This window comes from Alosa pseudoharengus, unplaced genomic scaffold, assembly GCF_046254945.1.
Source record: "Alosa pseudoharengus isolate Yale_2024_CS ecotype anadromous, Long Island Sound unplaced genomic scaffold, YU_APseudo_1.1 YU_APseudo_1.1_scf_16, whole genome shotgun sequence".
Lineage (NCBI taxonomy): Eukaryota > Metazoa > Chordata > Actinopteri > Clupeiformes > Clupeidae > Alosa > Alosa pseudoharengus.
The window spans coordinates 22,663,357-22,684,067 of NW_027468630.1; the positions used below are offsets into that span (position 1 = coordinate 22,663,357).

General features: G+C 43.7%; 1 protein-coding gene across 3 annotated transcripts in view; it reads left to right on the forward strand.

Moving 5' to 3' along the window:
• The window catches only part of phkb (phosphorylase kinase, beta), a 76,513-nt gene that overhangs the window by 33,405 nt on the left and 22,397 nt on the right, over positions 1 to 20,711 (forward strand). For all 3 annotated transcript variants that reach the window (XM_076287481.1, XM_076287480.1, XM_076287479.1), the window contains 4 exons: positions 5,476 to 5,533; positions 5,725 to 5,802; positions 7,647 to 7,805; positions 9,067 to 9,161. In XM_076287481.1, coding sequence (XP_076143596.1) covers positions 5,476 to 5,533; positions 5,725 to 5,802; positions 7,647 to 7,805; positions 9,067 to 9,161 — 390 coding nt within the window. The remainder of the gene's footprint in view (positions 1 to 5,475; positions 5,534 to 5,724; positions 5,803 to 7,646; positions 7,806 to 9,066; positions 9,162 to 20,711) is intronic.

The following is a 20,711-nucleotide window of genomic DNA, read 5'->3' on the forward strand; positions in this document are numbered from 1 at the left end:
CCTCACAGTTATCTCCTTTTTTCACATAGCCCTCCTGACAGGCTGGATGATCTCAAATAAGTCTTGGCTTTACCTGCATTGTGGTGGTAAGGGATTAGCCTGCTGATAAGACTTTAGCGAAAATGCTAATATATGCGGCAGCTGCTCTGAAGTCCGTCTTTATTAATCCTGCAGGGTCTCTTTCTTTTTCTATCTCTCTTTTCGCTGACTAAGATCAAATAAATGGGGGTGGTGTTGGTAAATCCTGTCTGATTGTGAAGGACGGAGGAGGCTGAACTTCGCTATAAGGGGAGCTGCTCTCCGCCGATGAATTCGGAGGCAGGGGCAGCTACTTAACACTGAGCAAATCATTGCATTAGCCGCCAAGCTGACCCCACAGAATTAATGAGGCTGGATTTGACAAGGGGAAAAAAGTGTGTGTGTGTGTGTGTGTGTGTGTGTGTGTGTGTGTGTGTAGAATGCTATTAACAATTAGCCAGAGCAGAGTGAGTGGAGAACAGGACATTCAGGGCATATCTTAATGTTTTTTTCTCTTTTTTTGTGGATAAACTCCTAAGAGGATTTCTTTCTGAGCCTCCCAACAGGTTCCTCATCAGGCAGCCCAGCATTCTGCTGGTGACAGCTTTCCCTGCAAAAGGACTGGCATCAATAATTAAGACTTGTCTATGTTGTGAAAACATTCCCAGGCAAAGGCACCCTCCTCCAGGGCCTCCCACTACTATCTCAGGCATCATGAAAGTCCTTCAGTTGTCACTTCCTTTTGCATCAGTTTCACATTCATTAATATCATCTTTCAGTGCTAATCCAAGATTCACAGCAAGACGCTCAGCAGTAAGCTACAGGGAACCCTCTGGGAATAATACTGTCGATGTAGTATCATGTAGGGTGAGAGTGAGCGGTTTACTTGAGTGAGGAGGGGGGTATATTTGTTAGACATGCCAGACACATGCACTTGTACAGTGAGAATACTGGGAGCAGAGCCCTCATGGGCCACTTGCTGTTTACTGAGCGACCCGACCTTGGCAAACATCCCTCTTGTCCACCTGAGAGACATCCATTTACCGTCTCTATGGCACACTTAAATCCTTTATCTCCATGCACATGCATGCTCAATCACATGCATACACACACACACACACACACACACACACACACACACACAGAGGCACACAAACAGAGAAACATACAGACAAATACAGGCACATACAGCAGCGAGCAGCAGCAGAGAACTCTCTTATTCTCTCTCTCTCACACACACACACACACACACACACACACACACACACACACACACACACATATGATGAACAGGTCAGTAAATACATAAAAATTTACACATACACTGTATGCAATCATGCACACAGTGCATCCATACATACATCCATACACACAGACATACACACATACAGTAAATATTATATACAATTGAGGGACTGAGAGAGAGAGAGAATACATGGTAAAAAGCAGAGGATAAATGAGGCATTTCCTGAGTCTGTCTGTTGTGGAGAACTGTTGTGTGCACTTCTGTATGGATTTTCTCCCCACGCTCTCTCTCTCGGATGGGTTTATACATTCCGTTTTATTTTATTGGCAGTTACAGTTTTCATTGCAAGGCAGTATGTTTATGACATTGAGGAAAAGAAAGAGTTAGAGAGCAAGAGCGTGACAGAGGGAGGACAGGGGCTGAGAAAGGAAGAAGAAAAGAAAGAATGAAAGAAATAAGAGGAAGCGGAGACACAGGCGGTTGCTGAAAAATGATCTGTGCTTGCCATCTTACCCATGTGGCAAATTAGCCATCAGGTGCAGTGTGGTGTGAAATCAAAGGCAAGCCAGCGCAGTTGTTAAGGTGGAGGCACACTTGGTGGTGTTGCAGACTGCAGCTTAGTGTTTGAAGTGGTAACCGCTGGAGCCTGAGGCCTTGATTAGGCCCGAAGTCAGAGGCAGGTGATGGGGAGAGAGGAGGGTGGAGGTTTGTGTGTGTGTGTGTGTGTGGGGGGGGGGGGGGGGCAGTGACGGAGAGAGGGTAATAAGGCGGTTGAGGTGAATGAGTGAGTGAGTGAGTGAGTGAAAAAAAAGTTGAGAGTGAAGGAATGAGTGAAAATAAAGAGAGTGGAAAATGGTGGGACTGTGGGAGAGTGAAAAATTGAGTTTGCAGACGGAGGAGAGGGACTGCATGAGCTTATAAAAGAATTATTGAGCCCAAGTGACTAATGAAAGGAGAGACATTCTCAGTGAGTATGTGAGAAGAGAGAGAGAGAGAGAGAGAGAGAGAGAGAGAAAAGCAAGGGAGCTTATCCTGGAGCTGGTTTGAGGTGTGAAGGTCCATATTTCCCAGTTTCTAATGTAGCTCTGCTTCTCTATTCCAGATCACCTAACAATGAACCTGCAGTACATCTGCAGGATTTGTTTGTTTGGTTGGACTAGAAGTTTATAAGCCAAAACATCCAACATCGTAAATGGGCATTTACACCGCAAGCAACACATAGGCAAGAGTAAAAGGTGACACAACATCAATTAACACTGCCTCCGTTTCTAACGTAACACAACAATGTGTAAATTGATACGCTGATTTTAGTGGAATTCTATAGTCGGACATCAGCAGGCGACTGAAAAACGCTTCAAAAACGGCTCTGGTATAAATTCCTAGTAACCCCCCACACTCCTCCCAGCCCCTGACACCCAAAAATCTCCCTACAGTGACAGTGTCCTGACAGAGTGTCGCTAGCTCAGACGAGATGTCCCTGTGATGTGAGACAGGCTCCAATTAATGTCCTTTATTTCATTACGGCCCCATCTCTCTTATCTCCCATTGCCATGGAGATGGTGCTGTGAAGATTGCGGATGGATATAGAGGGGGAAAAGTCTTAATTACATCTGTGAAAGGTTGAGAAACTTTGTGCCCCCCCCCCACAATCACAAGGCAGAATAGGTTTTGTGTGTGTGAGAGAGAGAGAGAGAGAGAGAGAGAGAGAGAGAGAGAGAGAGAGAGAGAGAGAGAGAGAGAGAGAGAGAGAGAGAGAGAGAGAGAGAGAGAGAGAGAGAGAGAGAGAGAGAGAGAGTGAGTAAAGCCTGCAGCTCTCTGCTTTTAGAAAGAGATTATTGTAATTGAAGTTGAGTCACTCTGAAGGAGGATGAAAGGACTTATAATTCTTTGTATTTTTTCCGTTCTTTTCTTCTCTCTCTATTGAGTTATAAATAATGCTTTTTTTTTGGACTGCTCCTTTCTGTGAAGAACTCGAGTATCCAACAGTTCTCCTCTGGGTTGCAATTTCTAGCACCTTTGTACTCTTGATTTCATACCTCGTCTCTTTGGGTGAAGAAAGAGAAAGAAAAACATGTTTTTTTGTAATACACACACTTCACATTACAGATAGTTTGTGGTGACACACATTTTCATCACACATATGCCATGATCATGCACAAAAGATTAGATTAGCGAGGAATAGATTTAACTTTATTGTCTCTGCATAAGTAAAATACCAGTACAATGAAATGTAGTTTTACATCTAACCAGTGGTGCAAATATTAGATTAATGTTAGTGTGGTTGAGGCAGTATTACAGGGTATATGAAAAGCTGATTAATATATAAAAACAAAATATTAGATAGCAAGTGCAAATAGTTGTCTTTGTCATTGAGAGCCTAGAGTTAGACAGTTACAGTCTCTGTGCAAAGAGCAGTTAGAGTGATGGTGTAAAGGGGAGGGAAGTGCTCCATTACTGTAGAGGGGGAGTGGGCTAACACTGGTGCTCTTCAGCAAGGATATGGTGTTGTGATAAAAAATAAATAAAAAAAACAAAACTGATGTGTCTTAAGTGTCTAATCAATCTATGATTTGCTGCCGCGATCAGCAACTAATTGTCTCAATTGTGCACAATAACGATAATAAATTTGGGTACACGCAACGCATGCATCGCTGTTGCTCACCCAAGCACTGTGCAAATGTCTTGGCTAATGCCTTTGCTTTCAGTCATCCCGAGTCACTTCCAGATCGGAGGCAAAAAAACCCAGAGATACACTCTGGCACGTCTCCAGTGTTTTTCTGTCATCAGCACTATGCCTCGCTAGCGGTGCGGCTCTGCCAGAGCCAGAAGCAGTACGGGATGAGTTTGCCGTTGCATAATTTAAATTAATACGTTGCTGTTTCACATTCGCAAACATCTCTACATCCGAGTTGATTTTAATTTCAGACTCAAGTGATTTATGTGTGTGCTAGTGAGAGTGGGGGACTGTGTGTGTGTGTGTCTGTGTGTGTCTGTGTGTGTGTGTGTGTGTGTGTGTGTGTGTGTGTGTGTGTGTGTGTGTGTGTGTGTGTGCGTGTGCGTGTGCGTGTGTGTGTGTGTGTGTGTGCGTCCGTGCGTGCGTGTGTGTGTATTTATGTACTGTAGGTGGGTGGGTGCTGGAGGGAACGTATGCGTGTGTGTGTGTGGAGGTGAGTCACGGACTGGTTAATGGGGTTTCTGCCTGGCTGGCGCGCTGATACCTTCTCAGATGTAATTGTTTTCTGTGTCAGTTCCACTGTTCCTTTCGGAAAAGAGCTTTTCTCCCCCCAGTTGCTTTCTCACTGTCGTCTGGCACACCATTAGGTGGCCTTCTGTGGCAGCCTATCGGGACCGAGGAGAGAGAGGTCTGGTAAAGAATCAAACAGATAAAGAGCATAGGCCAGAGAGAGTTCATTAGTTGTTTTGCTTTTTGGGTGTCTTGGGTGACAGCTGTGATGTTGAAGCGTCATAGTTTTAGCCCATAGGCTCAGTAAAAAGCTCCAGTTTTTTCTGAGGAGTGAGTGATGAAATGTGTGGAATGTACTTTGCTGGAGTCCTATGAGGCTACAGCAAAAGTGTCCGTAGCATATTTGCTTCTTCTAAAAAAAAGTGTACTTATTTGAGAATATCCAGTCAATATGCACAGCATAGCCACTTCAAAGTTGGTCTTTGCTTTATCAGAGTTCCCCTCCCTGCGTCTGCTGTTCACTTAGAACATGGCTGTCACATTCCTTGAAGTTAAAAGCCCTGATTTAATAATTCATCACAGGTGCCTTGCACATGGTAAACCACCTTTCATGAGTCACTATTTGCCTCAGAGCATAGATTATAGAGTCTCGTGTAGCATAGTTAATGAATACTGCTGGCTGTGGCTGTGTTAATTTTTCATAGCTCTAATATTTAACACTTAGGCAACACCATTAGGAAATAGTCATTGTTGCTTTTAAAGGTGCTTAATGACCTAAGAGTATTTATAACACGGTTTTATCAGGAGTAGTACACTATTGTAGTATGTAGGAATGCTGCAATATCATCACGTGAAATCTGAGACTAGGTACAGTACACTGTTATAATTACCTTATATGTAAAGTTGAGTATTTATGTGCATTATGCAAACTGAATTTTATGAAGATTAAGAGTCTCAGGTTAGATTGGAAACTGTTATCCAATATCTAACACTGTTTGTCTTGCATTTGTTTTGCTCTTTCTGTCAGGACTTTGATGGCATCGAGTGCGAGTTCCCAATCTTTTTCATCTACATGATGATTGATGGTGAGGCCCCGGGTTGTTGAGTGCTTGGCGGCATTACCATGCTTATGTTTTCTCAGAAAGGGTATTATTTTTCATCTTGAGCTCAGGAAATGATAGAGAAACAAGTGAGTTGTGAGCAGCCCTCTCTGCAGTGCTGGCTGGTAAGATGTGCCTTTTTCTTTTTTGTTTTTGCTTTGCCCTCTGATTTGCAGGTGTGTTCCGTGGAAATTCTTCCCAAGTCAAGGAGTACCAGGAACTTTTGGAGGTAGTCATGTTCCAGAATTTTGATGGTGAGTTACCACATGTAGCACATGTTTCTGATGGCATAGAATTGAAGTGATTGGCCACCCAGTACTCACAGCTTCCCCCCATATAACTGCTCCTGTCTCAACCTGTGGAAATTGGTGCTAATGATATGGTTGTGGCCTCAGTACTACAGAACGAGCACACACTGTAAAAAATAAATCTGTACTGTTAAAGGTAAAGGTGCTATGTGGCAATTTGTTTTCTTTTCTTTTTTTTTGGTAACACTTTACGGTAAGGGTACATGAATCATCATGAATTCATGCATGAATTAATTAATGATTTATGTATTACTTCATTCCTTTATATTTTATGAATCATCAGGAATTGACAAAGTCTCTCATTCATAAGTTAAGGTGGGTACATCATTCTGATTTATGATTTCTTAAGCATGATCATCATGATTACAGTAAATGCATTTAAGGTTAATTACTCATGATTTCATCATGTTTGTGGCCCCTCAACTAAAGTGTGAACAATGGCATGTGCTTAGAGAACTGCACAAGTTGTGATCAAATTGGAATTTGAGTAGTGATGACCACATTTTTGGCAGAAAAAGAAATCATCATGATCATTCTTAATAAATAAAAAATCATAATGATGTGCCCACCATATTTAATGCTTTTGTTGATGTTTTGTTCATGTATGAGGTCACAAATAACAAACTATGAACTCATGTCAATTCCTGATGATTCATGAGATATTAAGGAATGAAGTAATACATAAATCATGGATTAATCTAGCATAAATTCATGATGATTCATGTACCCTTACAGTAAAGTGTTACCTTTTTTTTAACATTAAAAATTTGTTAGAAATAGAATGTAAAGAATCAATTGTTTTTACGTTATACTAAAAATGCCTATGCTACCTGTCATCTGGATATACAGTATACTATACTATTAAAATTAAAGAAAATGGATCGGCTTGCACAGAGCAGATATCTTGATACATTCACTACATGCACTGCATAACAACAACATGAATCCACACTCACACACACCAGATTTAAAAAGCAGCTTGGACAAGGTCAAAGCAGTGCAAAAATGCAAAGTCCTGTAAAATGAGCAGTCAGGTTGATTAGACACTGTTTGTCTCATTGACTGTGTACTCCTGTTTGAGTGGAGAGAATGTGAAATTAAGCAGCCTGTTGCCGTAGCAGCAGAGGCCCATTCTGAGCAAGGCAGATGGCTCCTCATGTTCTGGATCGACTACAGAGGGATGTGTATGGAGCGTCCTACTCTCTACAGTTTCCATGCCGATTCATGTATTGAAAAGTTGTCATGAAAATATATGGGTGGTTTTTAATTAATCATAACACTGAAGTGGAATTGATTATGGAACGTAATGTATGGATTTTGGTTCAGCTTTAATCCTACTGGTGTTATGAGAGCTGATGTGTTAGTGTGTATCAAGGGAAGTGCATGTAAATGTGTGTTTCTTGGTGTGTGTGTGTACGTGTGTGTGTACGTGTATGTACGTGTGTGTACGTGTGTGTGTGTGTGTGCGTGTGTGTGCGTGTGTGTGCTTGTTTGTATGTTTGTGTGTCTGTACTCTATATGGACATTTGTGTTGATGTATGTGTTTATTTGATTTTGTGTGTGTGTGTGTGTGTGTGTGTGTGTGTGCTTGTTTGTATGTTTGTGTGTCTGTACTGTATATGGACATGTGTGTTGATGTATGTGTTTATTTGATTTTGTGTGTGTGTGTGTGTGTGCGTGTGTGTGTGTGTGTGCTTGTTTGTATGTTTGTGTGTCTGTACTGTATATGGACATTTGTGTTGATGTATGTGTTTATTTGATTTTGTGTGTGTGTGCGTGTGTTCACTTAGGTAACGCCATCGTCCCCAAGTACTACCACGTGCCAGCAGACTTTGTGGAGGCTGAACAAAAGAAGCACGGCAGCCAGAAGCGTTTCCCCAGCTGCACAGGCCAAGACGGCTTGCTCTTCCTCTGGGGCCAAGCCATGTACAACATCGCCAAACTACTGGGTCAGTCACATGGCATATGTCACTGCTGGTATACACACACACACACACACACACACACACACACACACACACACACACACACACACATACACACACACACACACACACAGTAAATATTCATACATTTTTCTACTTCCTTACATATATAAATTCACACAAACAGACACACGCAGTACAGTTCCTAGCCTACTGTACAAACCTACTCATGCACACAAAGGCACGGTCATTCAACAAATGCTAATGCATGGGTCTGAATTTGTGAATGCATGGAACACCCCTTAAACTGATTTGAAAGAAATAATTCACATGCATCCTCCATATTCAAGCTATCTAGAGCACTACATTACATATGCCCTCCTTTCACAAGGTCAGTGTTGTAGAAGGATTTATGACAAATTAGTCACATAAATAATTTATCCAAATTATTTGAGCTGCTCATCCTACAGTACAGCTCAAAACCAGTGAAGAGGCCTTGATGTAAACATCACAGATCAAAGAGGATATTGTGGTAATGGGGGAGTTGCATGGCTCTTTCTGTTAGAGTAATTGCAAGTAATTGTGAGGCCTGTCATTCTCTAATCAAGGGGGCTAATGGGGAGGCGGGACTGCTCTGCTTGGCTTACGCATCAGTGTGTCCAATCCAGGGCCCCAGTGCATGAACATGTAGTTATCCCGTCACGGCAGATTTGCACGTTTGAGAAAGCGACAAACTGCGACGACGACGCACGGGGAAGGGGATCCGGGTAGTGGCCGATGCCGGAATGTTCCGGATCCATGTTACGGCTGATGCTGTCTGTAACCATTGGGGGGTGGGAGGTGATTGGCGGATGCAAAGTGGTGATGGGGCAGGGGGAGTGCGGGGGGGGTGGGGGGGGTAACATGCCTGTCTGCTTTCTCGCTCCCTCCTTTTCTCTCTATATCCTTCTTTTGTTATTCTGCTCATTCTTCCCACTTCTTTTTTACACGTGTTTTCTATCTTACATTTTCTTCACTCCCCATCCTTTTCCCCTCTTTTTTATTTCACCCCTCCACTACCCCCTCTTCTCCTTTAATATGTTTATTTTTTTCTTCTCCTAACCTCTTGTGTCCTCCTTTCTCCTGTCATCCTCTCTTCCTCTCTCCTCCCTTGTTACCTCCACTCCTCCCTTCCCCCTCTCCTGCCCTGTTTTCCTCACCCCTTGTGTTCTTACATCTCATCTTCTCTGCTATGTCTCCCTCTCTTACTCTCTCTCTTGTTCTCTTCATCTCTCTCTCTCTGCAGTGGACGGCCTGATTAGCCCTAAGGACATCGACCCCATCCACCGCTACGTGCCGCGGCAGGACCAGAGGAACGTCAGCATGAGATACTCCAACCAGGTGCGTGACCCTCACCACACATGACCCACACCACCTTCACCTCTCTCTCTCTCGCTCTTTTCTCCCTCCCTCCCTCCCTCCCTCCTTCTCTCGCTCTCCTGCCCTCTCTTCCAATCTCCTCACCTGTCGGTCCATCCTCTCCTGCCACTCTTCATTTCGCTCTCCCGTTTCTGTCGTGTTCGCTCGACCTGACCCACATGTCCATGTATTAACCACTAGCTCCCGTGAATGGTGTTTTGCTACAGCCATATCTTCACCAGCAGACAGATTTAGGCCAGTAACCATGATGGACAGCAGGTTTGCTCTACATAGCACATGCTAGATCAGGTAACGTCCCCTGCTGATGCGTGCCTCATACAATACAGCATCAAAGTAGTATACAGTATACAAAGTAGAATACAGCACAGTACAGTACAGCACAGTACAGTGATGGTGAAGAAGGCACTGTGTCAGCTATATTAATTTATGTGCCAGTGGTGCCTCCTGCAGTAACACGTGCTAGTTTAGCACTCGAGCTACCATGTGCTTGTGGCGCCTCCCTCACTTTTGCATGCTAGGTTAGCGCTAGCAGTAGCATGTGCCAGTGTTGCCTCCTGCAGTGGCGCAAAGTTAGCGCTAGCATTAGCGCTTCATAAGGATGCTAATGGAAGCTGTACTGCATCAGAGGTGAGCCAGAGGGACGTCCCTGGGACCGGGGCCCAGAAATAGGTCTGCGAGGTGGCAGTTATGGAGCTGGGCTCAGGCCCCCGCCTACAGGCCTGGTTTATTCATGAGCCTGGAGAACAGACTCCGTCTCCAAACTGCACTTTACTCAGTCACAGTCACAGTACTTCTACTGACTGGAGTGGCCAGATCTGTGAGGTAGTTGCTCTCCACAAAGGGAATGGACTACACAAGTGAAGCGCCTCTTTTTTTTGCCTCTGTTAGTATTGACAGCTTCTATGTCTTCTATGTGCTCCTGAATGTATATTACCTGTGTGTATGCCAGGTGGCCCAAAGCTAGTTGTTTGTACATGTATCCGTGTTTGTGCAGATAGTCTTTACTTGGTATTGCTATACTCAAAGCCATGGTTAATGGAACTGAGCAATTAGTCAAAGAGGTGTGAACCCTGACTGACCTCACTTTTCAATTCAGTTATGTTTCAAAGGGTAGCAATCGTAATACAATTAATTTAATAATTTAATCATATGGTAATACAATTCACAACACATCACACAAGCTTGTCCTTCATGTATTTTTTATTTATATCTTTGGTTTGATCAGATCTGATCTTTTTACCTTAATCTTTTTTTTTCTAATTTTACTTTTTTTTATGAAATGATTGTTTTAAATAAATAAAGACCCCCATTACATAAAATATGCTGCCTTTGTCACAAATTACCCAGCAGTAGGCCTGTCAAGTATTTTGTAGCCTACTGGAATACAGCTTCTATCCACCTTATTCATGAAACCGGAAATCCATCAGTTTCTCCTCTTCTGTCCACTCTGTTTACATTATAACTTAGTGCAGTCTCAGTAGGCTAACCAGAACATGCTTCAACTTATATTTCAGTGTTTCCCACAGAATTAAACTTTATTTGTGGTGGTAGGTTTGCAGAATTAACTTGAATGCAACAGTTTTTAACAAATTAGCACAGCGTGGTTATGATGCTAACTAGATTTAAGCACAAATTAGTACAACCTGGAAAATCATTGTGTGGTGGTCAATGTTGATATTGTGGTGGGCCGCCACAGATAAGTAAATGTATGGGAAACACTGTATTTCTTTCAAAATGTTGACAATTCTGCACTCAATATGGATATTCTACAGTATACAATATTATGACTGACAGAAAAATGTCAAAGTTTGCTTTTTCATGGATTAGGATATGTCACACACTGTCTACCGCCACATTAATATCAATACAAAGGGGCTACTCACAAGAGAGAGAGAGCTCTGTAACAGTATTTGTAACAAACTTTGGGTCGATTAAGTCCATTTGCTGTGGGATACTGTAGCTGCCCACTGTTCTAGAGGGCAGCTCTGATGCAGTGCCAGGTCACTGCCTAATGTGCACTAATGCAACCCCAGCCTGTCTCCCAGCCTCTACATCACAGCCCCACTGCTTTCAGGCTCCTGTGTAAGAGAGAGAGAGCATCTGTAAGCCTTTGTGAAATTGTTGATATGTTTGTGTCTGTGTTCATTTGTGGTTTTGTAAAGCACATAGTGTGTGTCTGTGTCTGTGTGTGTGTGTGTGTCTGTGTCTGTGTGTGTGTGTGTGTGTGTGTGTGTGTGTGTGTGTGTGTGTGTGTGTGTCTGTGTGTGTGTGTGTGTGTGTGTGTGTGTGTCTGTGTGTGTGAAAATATTTTTATTAACATTATTGCTGTCATTTATAGTAGTTAGTTGTCTTCTCAGTGTCCCTTTTACAGACAGACAGACACACACACACACACACACACACACACACACACACACACACACAGACACACACACACACACACACGTATGCCAGACCCCCCCTGGTGTCCTCCCCTTGTTCCTGCTCGGTGTATGTGGATTTGCCAGGGACTGACAGGGTGTGTTTGTGTGGGTGTGCATCAGGTCATCTGTTGCTCTGCATATGAAGTATATGTGCACATGTTTGTGGTCATGAGTCTGTGTGGGTGTGCAGTTTGCATGTCATTCCTCTCCCAGTATGTCAGTGGATTTGTCCATGTGCTGTATGCATGCGTCGATGTAGAGTGTGGACGTGTTCTGTAAGCAATATTATGTTAACTTTGCTCACACGTTTTGCATTTTGTTGATGGACACACTAGTGTTCCATAAGTACTTGGGAGTGCCTTGGCGTATGTTTACATTAATTTCCATGTTTGGTGTGTTTTGCCTATGTGATTGAACTGAGTATCTTCACCAGCCCACTCCACATTACCTTATTCACATTAAGAAGCACGACAAGTTTATTTATAGAGCACATTTCATACATCAGGCAATTCAATGTGCTGTAAAACAAAAGCAAAAAATTACAAATAATAGTAAATAAAAGTAGTTAGTAAAAATACAATAAAAATCATAACAATCGGAAGGCACAGAAGGGAAGAGATGCTGACTTGCTCTCTTTCGTTTGGTCTTTTCCCGTTTAGTTCAGTTTACATTTTTTGCGCATGCACAAGTAAAGATGCTATTTTGGATCTGCTTGGTCTTTAAGCCCTTTGAGCTGAATTAGAGTGAAAGTGAACCAGTGTTCAAATGCTCCTATATTTGACTACTGTGCGTGCTGTGTTTGTGTGCGTATTTGTGTGTTTGCAAGTTCATTTATATGGTGTATGAGGATGACATTTTAGGAGGTTACCTGAAAATGTGGGTGGCACTTCACTCTTCCACATGCAATAGTGTGCAATAACTGTGTGTGTGTGTGTGTGTGTGTGTGTGTTTGTGTTTGTGTGTATAGGCTTTTGCTTTCAGCTCTGTGTGTGTTTGTATCTTTGTGTGTCTGTGTGTGACAGAGAGAGAGAGAAACGGAGAGAGAGAGAGAGGAGCCGATAGGAAGCTGGATAGGCAGGAAGAAAATTGGCATTCTACATCTGAGCCTAAGCGTCTGACTCAGATCAAATACACCCAGGGGACATCAACACACACACACACACACACACACACACACACGCACAAACACACACCACACTCACAAATAAACACACGTACACACATAGAAAAAAAAAGCAAGAGACTCACACATCACCCTTGCATATAAGTAAGCACATTGCCATGTAGGAGCAAATCATTCAGCATATGTCCTCCAACGCATAGTTGCACAAAAACACATGGAACAGATTACATAACACAAAAATACATTAAAAGATTGCAAACATAAGGTTAACCATAAATGGCAACATGAATATATTACATGAGTGAGGAATTTGAACCATTGGAGCTGTGTGTACAGTAGCACAGTGAATATTAATTGCAGTCCCTAATTGGCTAAACATGTAGACCTCTGTGACTATCTATAATGTTGGATTGAAGTTCAATGCAGTGAGATAACATTGGCAGCGCTAATTGTGTTGATTGCATATGTTCTGTTGCACTGTTTTCTAGGTGCTTAAATTTCAATGTAAATTTAAATGATTGCTATTAATTAAAACAAAGAAAGCAGACTGGAGCGCACTGATTCAACTTGCAGTATTGTGACGAAGAGACAATGGTGTCGAAATGTTAATAATTTTTGTTTGCACTAAGTAAATACTGCAAGTTGAATCAGTGTGCTCCGCTTTCTTTGTTTTAATAGTCTACCACCCTACTGCTGTGAAACACCTGATTGTGCAGCATCAATTGGATAGCACATGGAGTGTCCCACTTTTTTTATGATTGCTCTTTGAAACGACTGTATATGAGGCAGACTTTATAAAGTGTGCTTCTCATTCAGTAAAACATAGGTGATATTCATGTGCCCAATCCAATGGGCATTTAGACACCTATATAATAAAAAAAAAAAATAGTAGGAGACTTGGCCTTCTCATCATTCTCTCCTTTACTCATGTAAAGTACTGTAGTATTCCTTTCATGAGAAAATTGTCAGTATTTTGTGTAATTTGCTTGTGGGTGCATGTGATCCCAGCGTGTTCACACCTTCATCCAGACCGCAGTCCTTGTAGGACTCACGCCTGATGCTTTTCCAATCGACAGCCAGGCGTATGCCCCGAGGTCACGCGCAGCAACAATGCCTGCCCAATTCAGCAATTTAAGGTCAAGCCCCATTGATTTCAGATCAACAACGGCTTCGGTGCCTGCAGGTCGACTGCAGGTTTGGGCCCTGAACGGAGTAGTCATCGATCCAGGATGTTTAAGCCAGCAGGCTCAAAGAAACATTTTGTTGATGGTTGTTTTAATTTGATTACTTAATGCTTTTAGGCGGTTGGATTAGTACACGTGAAGCTCAAACATGGTGTGGGGGGTGGTGTAAGATGCATTAAAACAACCAAACTGAAGTCAGCCAAAGATGATGGTGTGTGATCACAGCATATTTAGTGATATTTTGATGATCAGTGTGTGTGTGTGTGTGTGTGTGTGTGTGTGTGTGTGTGTGTGTGTGTGTGTGTGTGTGTGTGTGTGTGTGTGTGTGTGTGTGTGTGTGTGTGTGTGTGTGTGTGTGTGTGTGTGTGTGTGTGTGTGTGTGTGTGTGTGTGTGTGTGTGTGTGTGTGTGTGTGTGCGTGCGTGCGTGCGTGCGTGCGTGTGCGTGTCTGTGTGTGATGCACATGTGTGCTTGCGTACCTGTATATGTGTGTGCGCTTGTGCATGTGTGTGTTTTTGCACTACTTTCTAAAGATATATAATTCAGCTTTCCAGGGTGTGTGTGCTTAGTTGTGTGTCTGTGTGTGTCTGTGTGTGTTGGTATGCTTGTTTTCCAGCTCATCACACAGTCATTGCCAAGTCCCTCTCATCCGTAGAAGTACATCCATTAACACCCCCATCCTGTTGACCAGCCCGGTGCCGCTGCCCAGTCCTGCCTGTAGTATAGTGCTGGCAGCCAGTGCCCAGACCCAGGGCCGCCCCTTAGTCTCTGATCAGTCTCTGATAGTCTCTAACTCTGTATGGACACCGTATACAGACATTACAGAAGGCCGTTTGGCCAGAGCAGAGGTGTGTGTTGAGACAGGGAGTGTAATTATTTGCCACTTATTCCACTGCTTGGTTGAATTTCCCATTGTCCTACGTAATTTAGAACGACCATTAACCGTATGTTATTTGCACACCTACAGTATGAAGTAGATCCATTTTTTTGGCCGTATCACACTTGTATATTAATTCGCCGAACTTGTTGTTAAGTTTAAATGAACTGTCACGTTGCATCCAAGCTGTAAAATGCAGACTTTCAGAACATAGCAACATTGTTGCAAATGACGGAGGTGGCTTTTAGCTAGATGAATGACAGCAGGCTAAGTAAAATAGCGATGTTTCAAAGCTAAAGTTCATCAGAATCTTGGGATACGCCCGCTTGACAACTGGAGAGATAGAACTAATGACTGGCCTTTGGCCGTAGCAACCATCCATTTAGAACTAGTAACGGCAGTTTGTCCTGCAAGTTGAGAAATTAGTTGATATGTTTCGGAAGAAAGTAGTTCTACAAACAAGACAGTTTTAGCGATTAAAACGTTTAAATTGTAACAGGAAATGAACACAACGCAAGTGGCAACAGTGGAATAAGCGAGATAATGGACTCCACGGTGGTCTGTTCACATAAATAAATGCACTAACGAGGTTTACGAGGTTCTGCTTCGCGTCGGGGCCGTTTTACAACCTCGACCGTGCATTAATTTCTGTGAACAGACCACCGTGTCCATTATCCCTTACTTAGAACAGACTAAGCACAGCTTAGCACCATCGTACTGCCATGCAGCACCACTGTATTACAATTGTACCGTACGTCAAAACTACAAATATAAGAGTATAAGTATAAGTATATATATACTCTTTTGATCCCGTGAGGGAAATTTGGTCTCTGCATTTATCCCAATCCATGAATTAGTGAAACACAGTGAACACACAGTGAGGTAAAGCACACACTAACCCGGAGCAGTGAGCTGCCTGCTACAGCGGCGCTCGGGGAGCAGTGAGGGGTTAGGTGCCTTGCTCAAGGGCACTTCAGCCGTGGATGTAGGCCACGGCTGCCCCAACAAGGCTGCCGATTGCTGAATGCTGTTCAGGGGCCAGTGGTTGCACCACAGTAGTTTTGGTGATGAATAGACAAGGTCTGTCTTTTACATCTTATCTTTTTTTACGTTTCCACTTCTGTTGTGCTATTGCTCAGATGTGGCCTCCATGTTTTGGAGGCTCACTGAGGCTTACCTGTAAGTCAGTAGCAAGACCATTTCCTGTTAAATTGTAGGCCTTTAAAATGAGTGATTCTTAGGTTACCATAATTTCCTGCCTATTAACTGAGGTTTATACAGTACATTGATTTTGCAAAATGTCTTCAGCTGTGAGGTTAATACACTTGTGGATTAAAGCACAGTTTCTTGGCTCTTGGACACCTTGTGGGCACTCAACCCACAACTGAGTCGTTAAATACATGCCATGGATATCCTTGGCGGCGGTAAGCACTTGAGATGTTTTTTTTTTTTTTTTTGGCAGAATATAGTAGCATTTAATAAACTGCAGTTGATACGGTATTAAACCAGTAAAAAAAAATTTCCACTGCTATGTTGATTATACACCATGCATCTAATGAGCGAAAATTAATGTAATACAGATGTGTAAACAATGTGTACTAAATATAGAGTTGACTGACCCCTCCAAAAATACGCTTGGGCTGTTAGGACAAATCAGCAGCAAGTGCACGTTGAGACCATCTGGTAACAACTGTGGCTTGTTGTCCTGGCTGTCGGTGTGGTGGCCTTTATGGAGCCTGATGGCAGGTTCACTGGCGTGTCACAGGGGCCTCTGCTCTACATGCAGGCAGGAAGGCTGGCCGGCCGTGTGGCGCTAGCGCTAGTGTTACGCAAGCAGGCAGCCATTAGGGAGGCTCTGTGATAACGGCAGGGAACTGCTCGCTGTCTCTGTCAGTGCACGCCCTGATGGAGCCTGTCCCCATTTAGATACACACACACACACACACACACACACACACACACCCTCACAAACAGAGTCACTCACACTCACAAACAGAGTCACTGACATGCCATCACATACAGTACACACAGTGGCATGCAATCTTGCACTCTTTCACACACACACACACACACACACACACACACACACACACACACACACACACACACATACACATACAATCACACACACACACACGTAGCACACAAACACAAAGACATGCAATGCATTACACACACATGCACACATACACACACATCATATGGCTCAGGCACCCCCACACACACACGCGCACACACTCACACTCGCTCCACTGAGTTCAATCCCCCGTTTAATGTGAAATTGAAGCCTGTTTCATTAGTCAGTGGAGCAGAAGCATGGCATGACGGTGATCAGTTTGGCAAGAAAAGAAGAGCTTGTTGTTGCCAAGCCTTTTAACAAACACACACACGCACACACACCAACAGACACACTGACAAACACACAGACACAAATACACACAGTTTCCAGCAGAACAAACAATAGAACAGTCAGGAAGTGACATCAATTATTCACCCCCTGACACACACACACACGCACACACACGCATACACACACACAAACATGTCATTTTCCTTTTCCCTCATGCACACATAGCGTTAACATGTATAGCCCAGGTTTGATTGTTGCAGAATTGGCTTTGACGTGGTTATAAAGTGTGTGTGTGTGTGTGCGTGTGCGTGTGCGTGTGCGTGTGCGTGTGCGTGTGCGTGCGTGCGTGTGTGTGTGTGTGTGTGTGTGTGTGTGTGTGTGCGTGCGTGTGTGTGTGTGTGTGCACGCCTCTCAAAGCTCTGTCCTGCAGGGCAGTCCTCAGCCCCAGGTATAATCAGGTGGTCACATCTCAGTCTTGTCTGCTGAGCGGAGCCTACCCTCAGTGGGAATGATATCACTCTCTCCACCTCTGGCACATGCACCCCAGCGCCAGCCCCGCATACCGCATACGCCTCACCTTAATATCCATCGATTTTCTCTCTCTTTCTATTCCTCTCTCTCTCTATCTCTATCTCTATCTCTCTCTCTTTCACTCTTGTCTTTTTTCTGTAACACTCTTTTTTTCCCTTCTGTCTTGCCTTGTCGTGGGGATTGCTGGCTAAATCTAATACATCAGAGAGGTTGAAGCCTATCAAATTCATACAGGGGCTACTTTCTTGGTATACAAACACACACTCACACACTTACACACACACACACACACACACACACACTACATATGTGTATGCACACATATACCACACACATACATGTACAAAAATGTAATTCATGCCTTTTTTCACATTTCTGTACGGATATTGCTCTCATGCTCACACTGTTGCACAGGGTGCGAATACCCCAGGTCTCTAATCTGGAATCAGGTTTAGGAAGTCAGCACTTTTTTTCATGTTACCCGGGGATGGAGAAAAATTGAAGAGGAGAAACTTGTTTTTTCATCTCTCCCTCTCCCTCTCTCCCCCCCCCACTGCCACCTCTCGCTCTTCTGTGCTGTTTGATTTGGCTTACGGGGCGCTTTATCAAATAAAAGCCAGAGCTGCTGAAAGATAAAACTTTTGAGCCCTGAAAAGAAGAAAAGGTTTTTTTTTTTTTTTTTTCCCCCCCCCCCCCCCCCCTTTGCAAATGCGAGAGGAGACTGGTGCTGGCGGCGAGCTGGCAGCAGAGCTTAACATTTAGAGGAATCTCGCCGGATTGTGTTTCGGCGACAGCCACTTTCTAAAGCCCAGACGCTTTAAAGAACATTAGACATATTTTAAAGCACTACCCCCCCCCCCCACACACACACACACACACACACACACACACACACACACACACACACACACACACATACACACACCCCCGGCTTCCATCTGATAGGATTCCCTCACATAGCGAAGGGCTTCACAGTGACAGCCTGTGATGAACTTCCATCAGTGTGACATAAGAAAGGGAGATGGAGATGAGGGGAGGGGGAAAGGAGGGAGGGAGGGAGGGAGAGAAAATGTAAGTGAGAGAGAGAAAGGGAGAGTTGGAAGAGATGGGCACAGTATGAGACAGTGCCTGTCACAGCAACCTCACTGCATTTTGGAAGGACTTTCATTCTTTTTATGGGTGTTAATAGAAAGGTACATTGCCCTCACACACTCTACCATACACACACATACAGTACACACACATACATACAGAGAGAGAGGGAGAGAGAGGGGGCCTACATGTGCTTACAGTGTCAGCTATCACATATTTCATGACACATTTAACAGATGTGTTTGCAACAGACCCACACTGCAACTCAAGAGGCGTGTTATACATCCTTGTGTGAGAAAGATGGAGAGAGAGAGAGAGATGGAGAGAGAGAGAGAGATGGAGAGAGAGAGAGAGAGAGATAGAGAGAGAAAAAGATGGACAGAGAGAAGACAGTGAACATATGAAAGAGGGGGAGATTTCCCCATCTGCTGGGATTTCTGGAAAAAAAGCTGCAGAAGTGGACGCAGTCCTCTGTGCTGGGAGGTCTTTCTGGCAGTACACGCCACATCAAGACGTGTTCTCAGAATGATGTAGGGTGTTCTCAGAACCATTCTGATGATTCCTCCCTTTGTTGGTATCTATTGGCAGAACATAATTGTCCTTCTTGTCAGTTATCTTCATTCTTTTTTCAAGGTGTAGTTGCCCACTTATCTTTTTTCCTCCAGATGAAAAGGACACATATTGTATGCTGGTGCTGTGATAGTGTGTCTTTGTGTGGGTGTGTGCATAATCCTCATCACTACAACCAGACACTTTTTTGTTTGTTTTTTTTTGTTTTATTATTATTATTATTTCTCTGCACTCCACTCTCTCCTAAAACACAAATTGCATACAGAGAGCAGGAGAATTGATATTTCGCCACATATATAAAAATGGACCTTGACTTGTATCCCAAAGTGTGTGTACTCCACCTTTCCCCAAGTTTCCTTCTTGTTGTCTCTTCAGCGGTGGGATGGGTGAAGGAGAGAACATTTATCCTAATCTGTCAGACCTGTGATGACAGGCGTAGCTTTTCTGCTGTGAGGTTTGGTGTGTGTAGGTGTGTGTGTGTGTGTGTGTGTGTGTGTGTGTGTGTGTGTGTGTGTGTGTGTGAGAGAGAGAGAGAGAGAGAGTAATATTCAGCATTGTTTTGAAGGCTGGGGCCCTTGGTGTGCACACCAGAGTGCTATTAGAGAGGAGAGGTACAGCCATTAGACATTAGAGCAGAGACAACACATAAGGACCCTGTCAGCGCTCAGAGCATGACATCCACCACTGCCCAGATCTGCTCCTTAAGACTCATCCTGTGTTTGTGTGTCTATGGGTGTAATATTGATCTTCCTGAGAGCCTTGATTCTGTATGTATTTGTGTGTGTTTGTTTGTGTGTAGTGTGTATTAGTATTTGTGTGAGAATTTTGTGTGTGTGTGTTTGCATGTTTGTGTATGGTATCATCACAGCTCGGTGCCTACTGTCCTTGTGCTGAGTCTGTTGACACATGTTTGTAAATCCACACAGATGGCTGGCCATCAGCTGGTGTTTCTGTGTGGCTTCCATCAGTATGTACACACATGCATGTGAACATATGGAGCACAGGAGTCAGATTAACCCGCAGCAGCTGAGTGGGATGGAATCATCTGTGTCCATCAATGCAGTCTGCTTGTCTTTTGGTGTGTGTATGTGTGTGTACTTTCTGTGCTTTCTGTGTGTGTGTGTGTGTGTGTGTGTGTGTGTGTGTGTGTGTGTGTGTGTGTGTGTGTGTGTGTGTGTGTGTGTGTGTGTGTGTGTGTGTGTGTGTGTGTGTGTGTGTGTGTGTGCACGCACACACGCAAGTATGCTTTCTGTATGTGTGTCTGCTTGTGCATGAGCTGTGTGTGTGTCTGTGTGTGCGTGTGTGTGTGCGTGTGTGTGAGTTTTTTCTCCACCACTCCCCTCGTCATCAGAAACCTTGTGT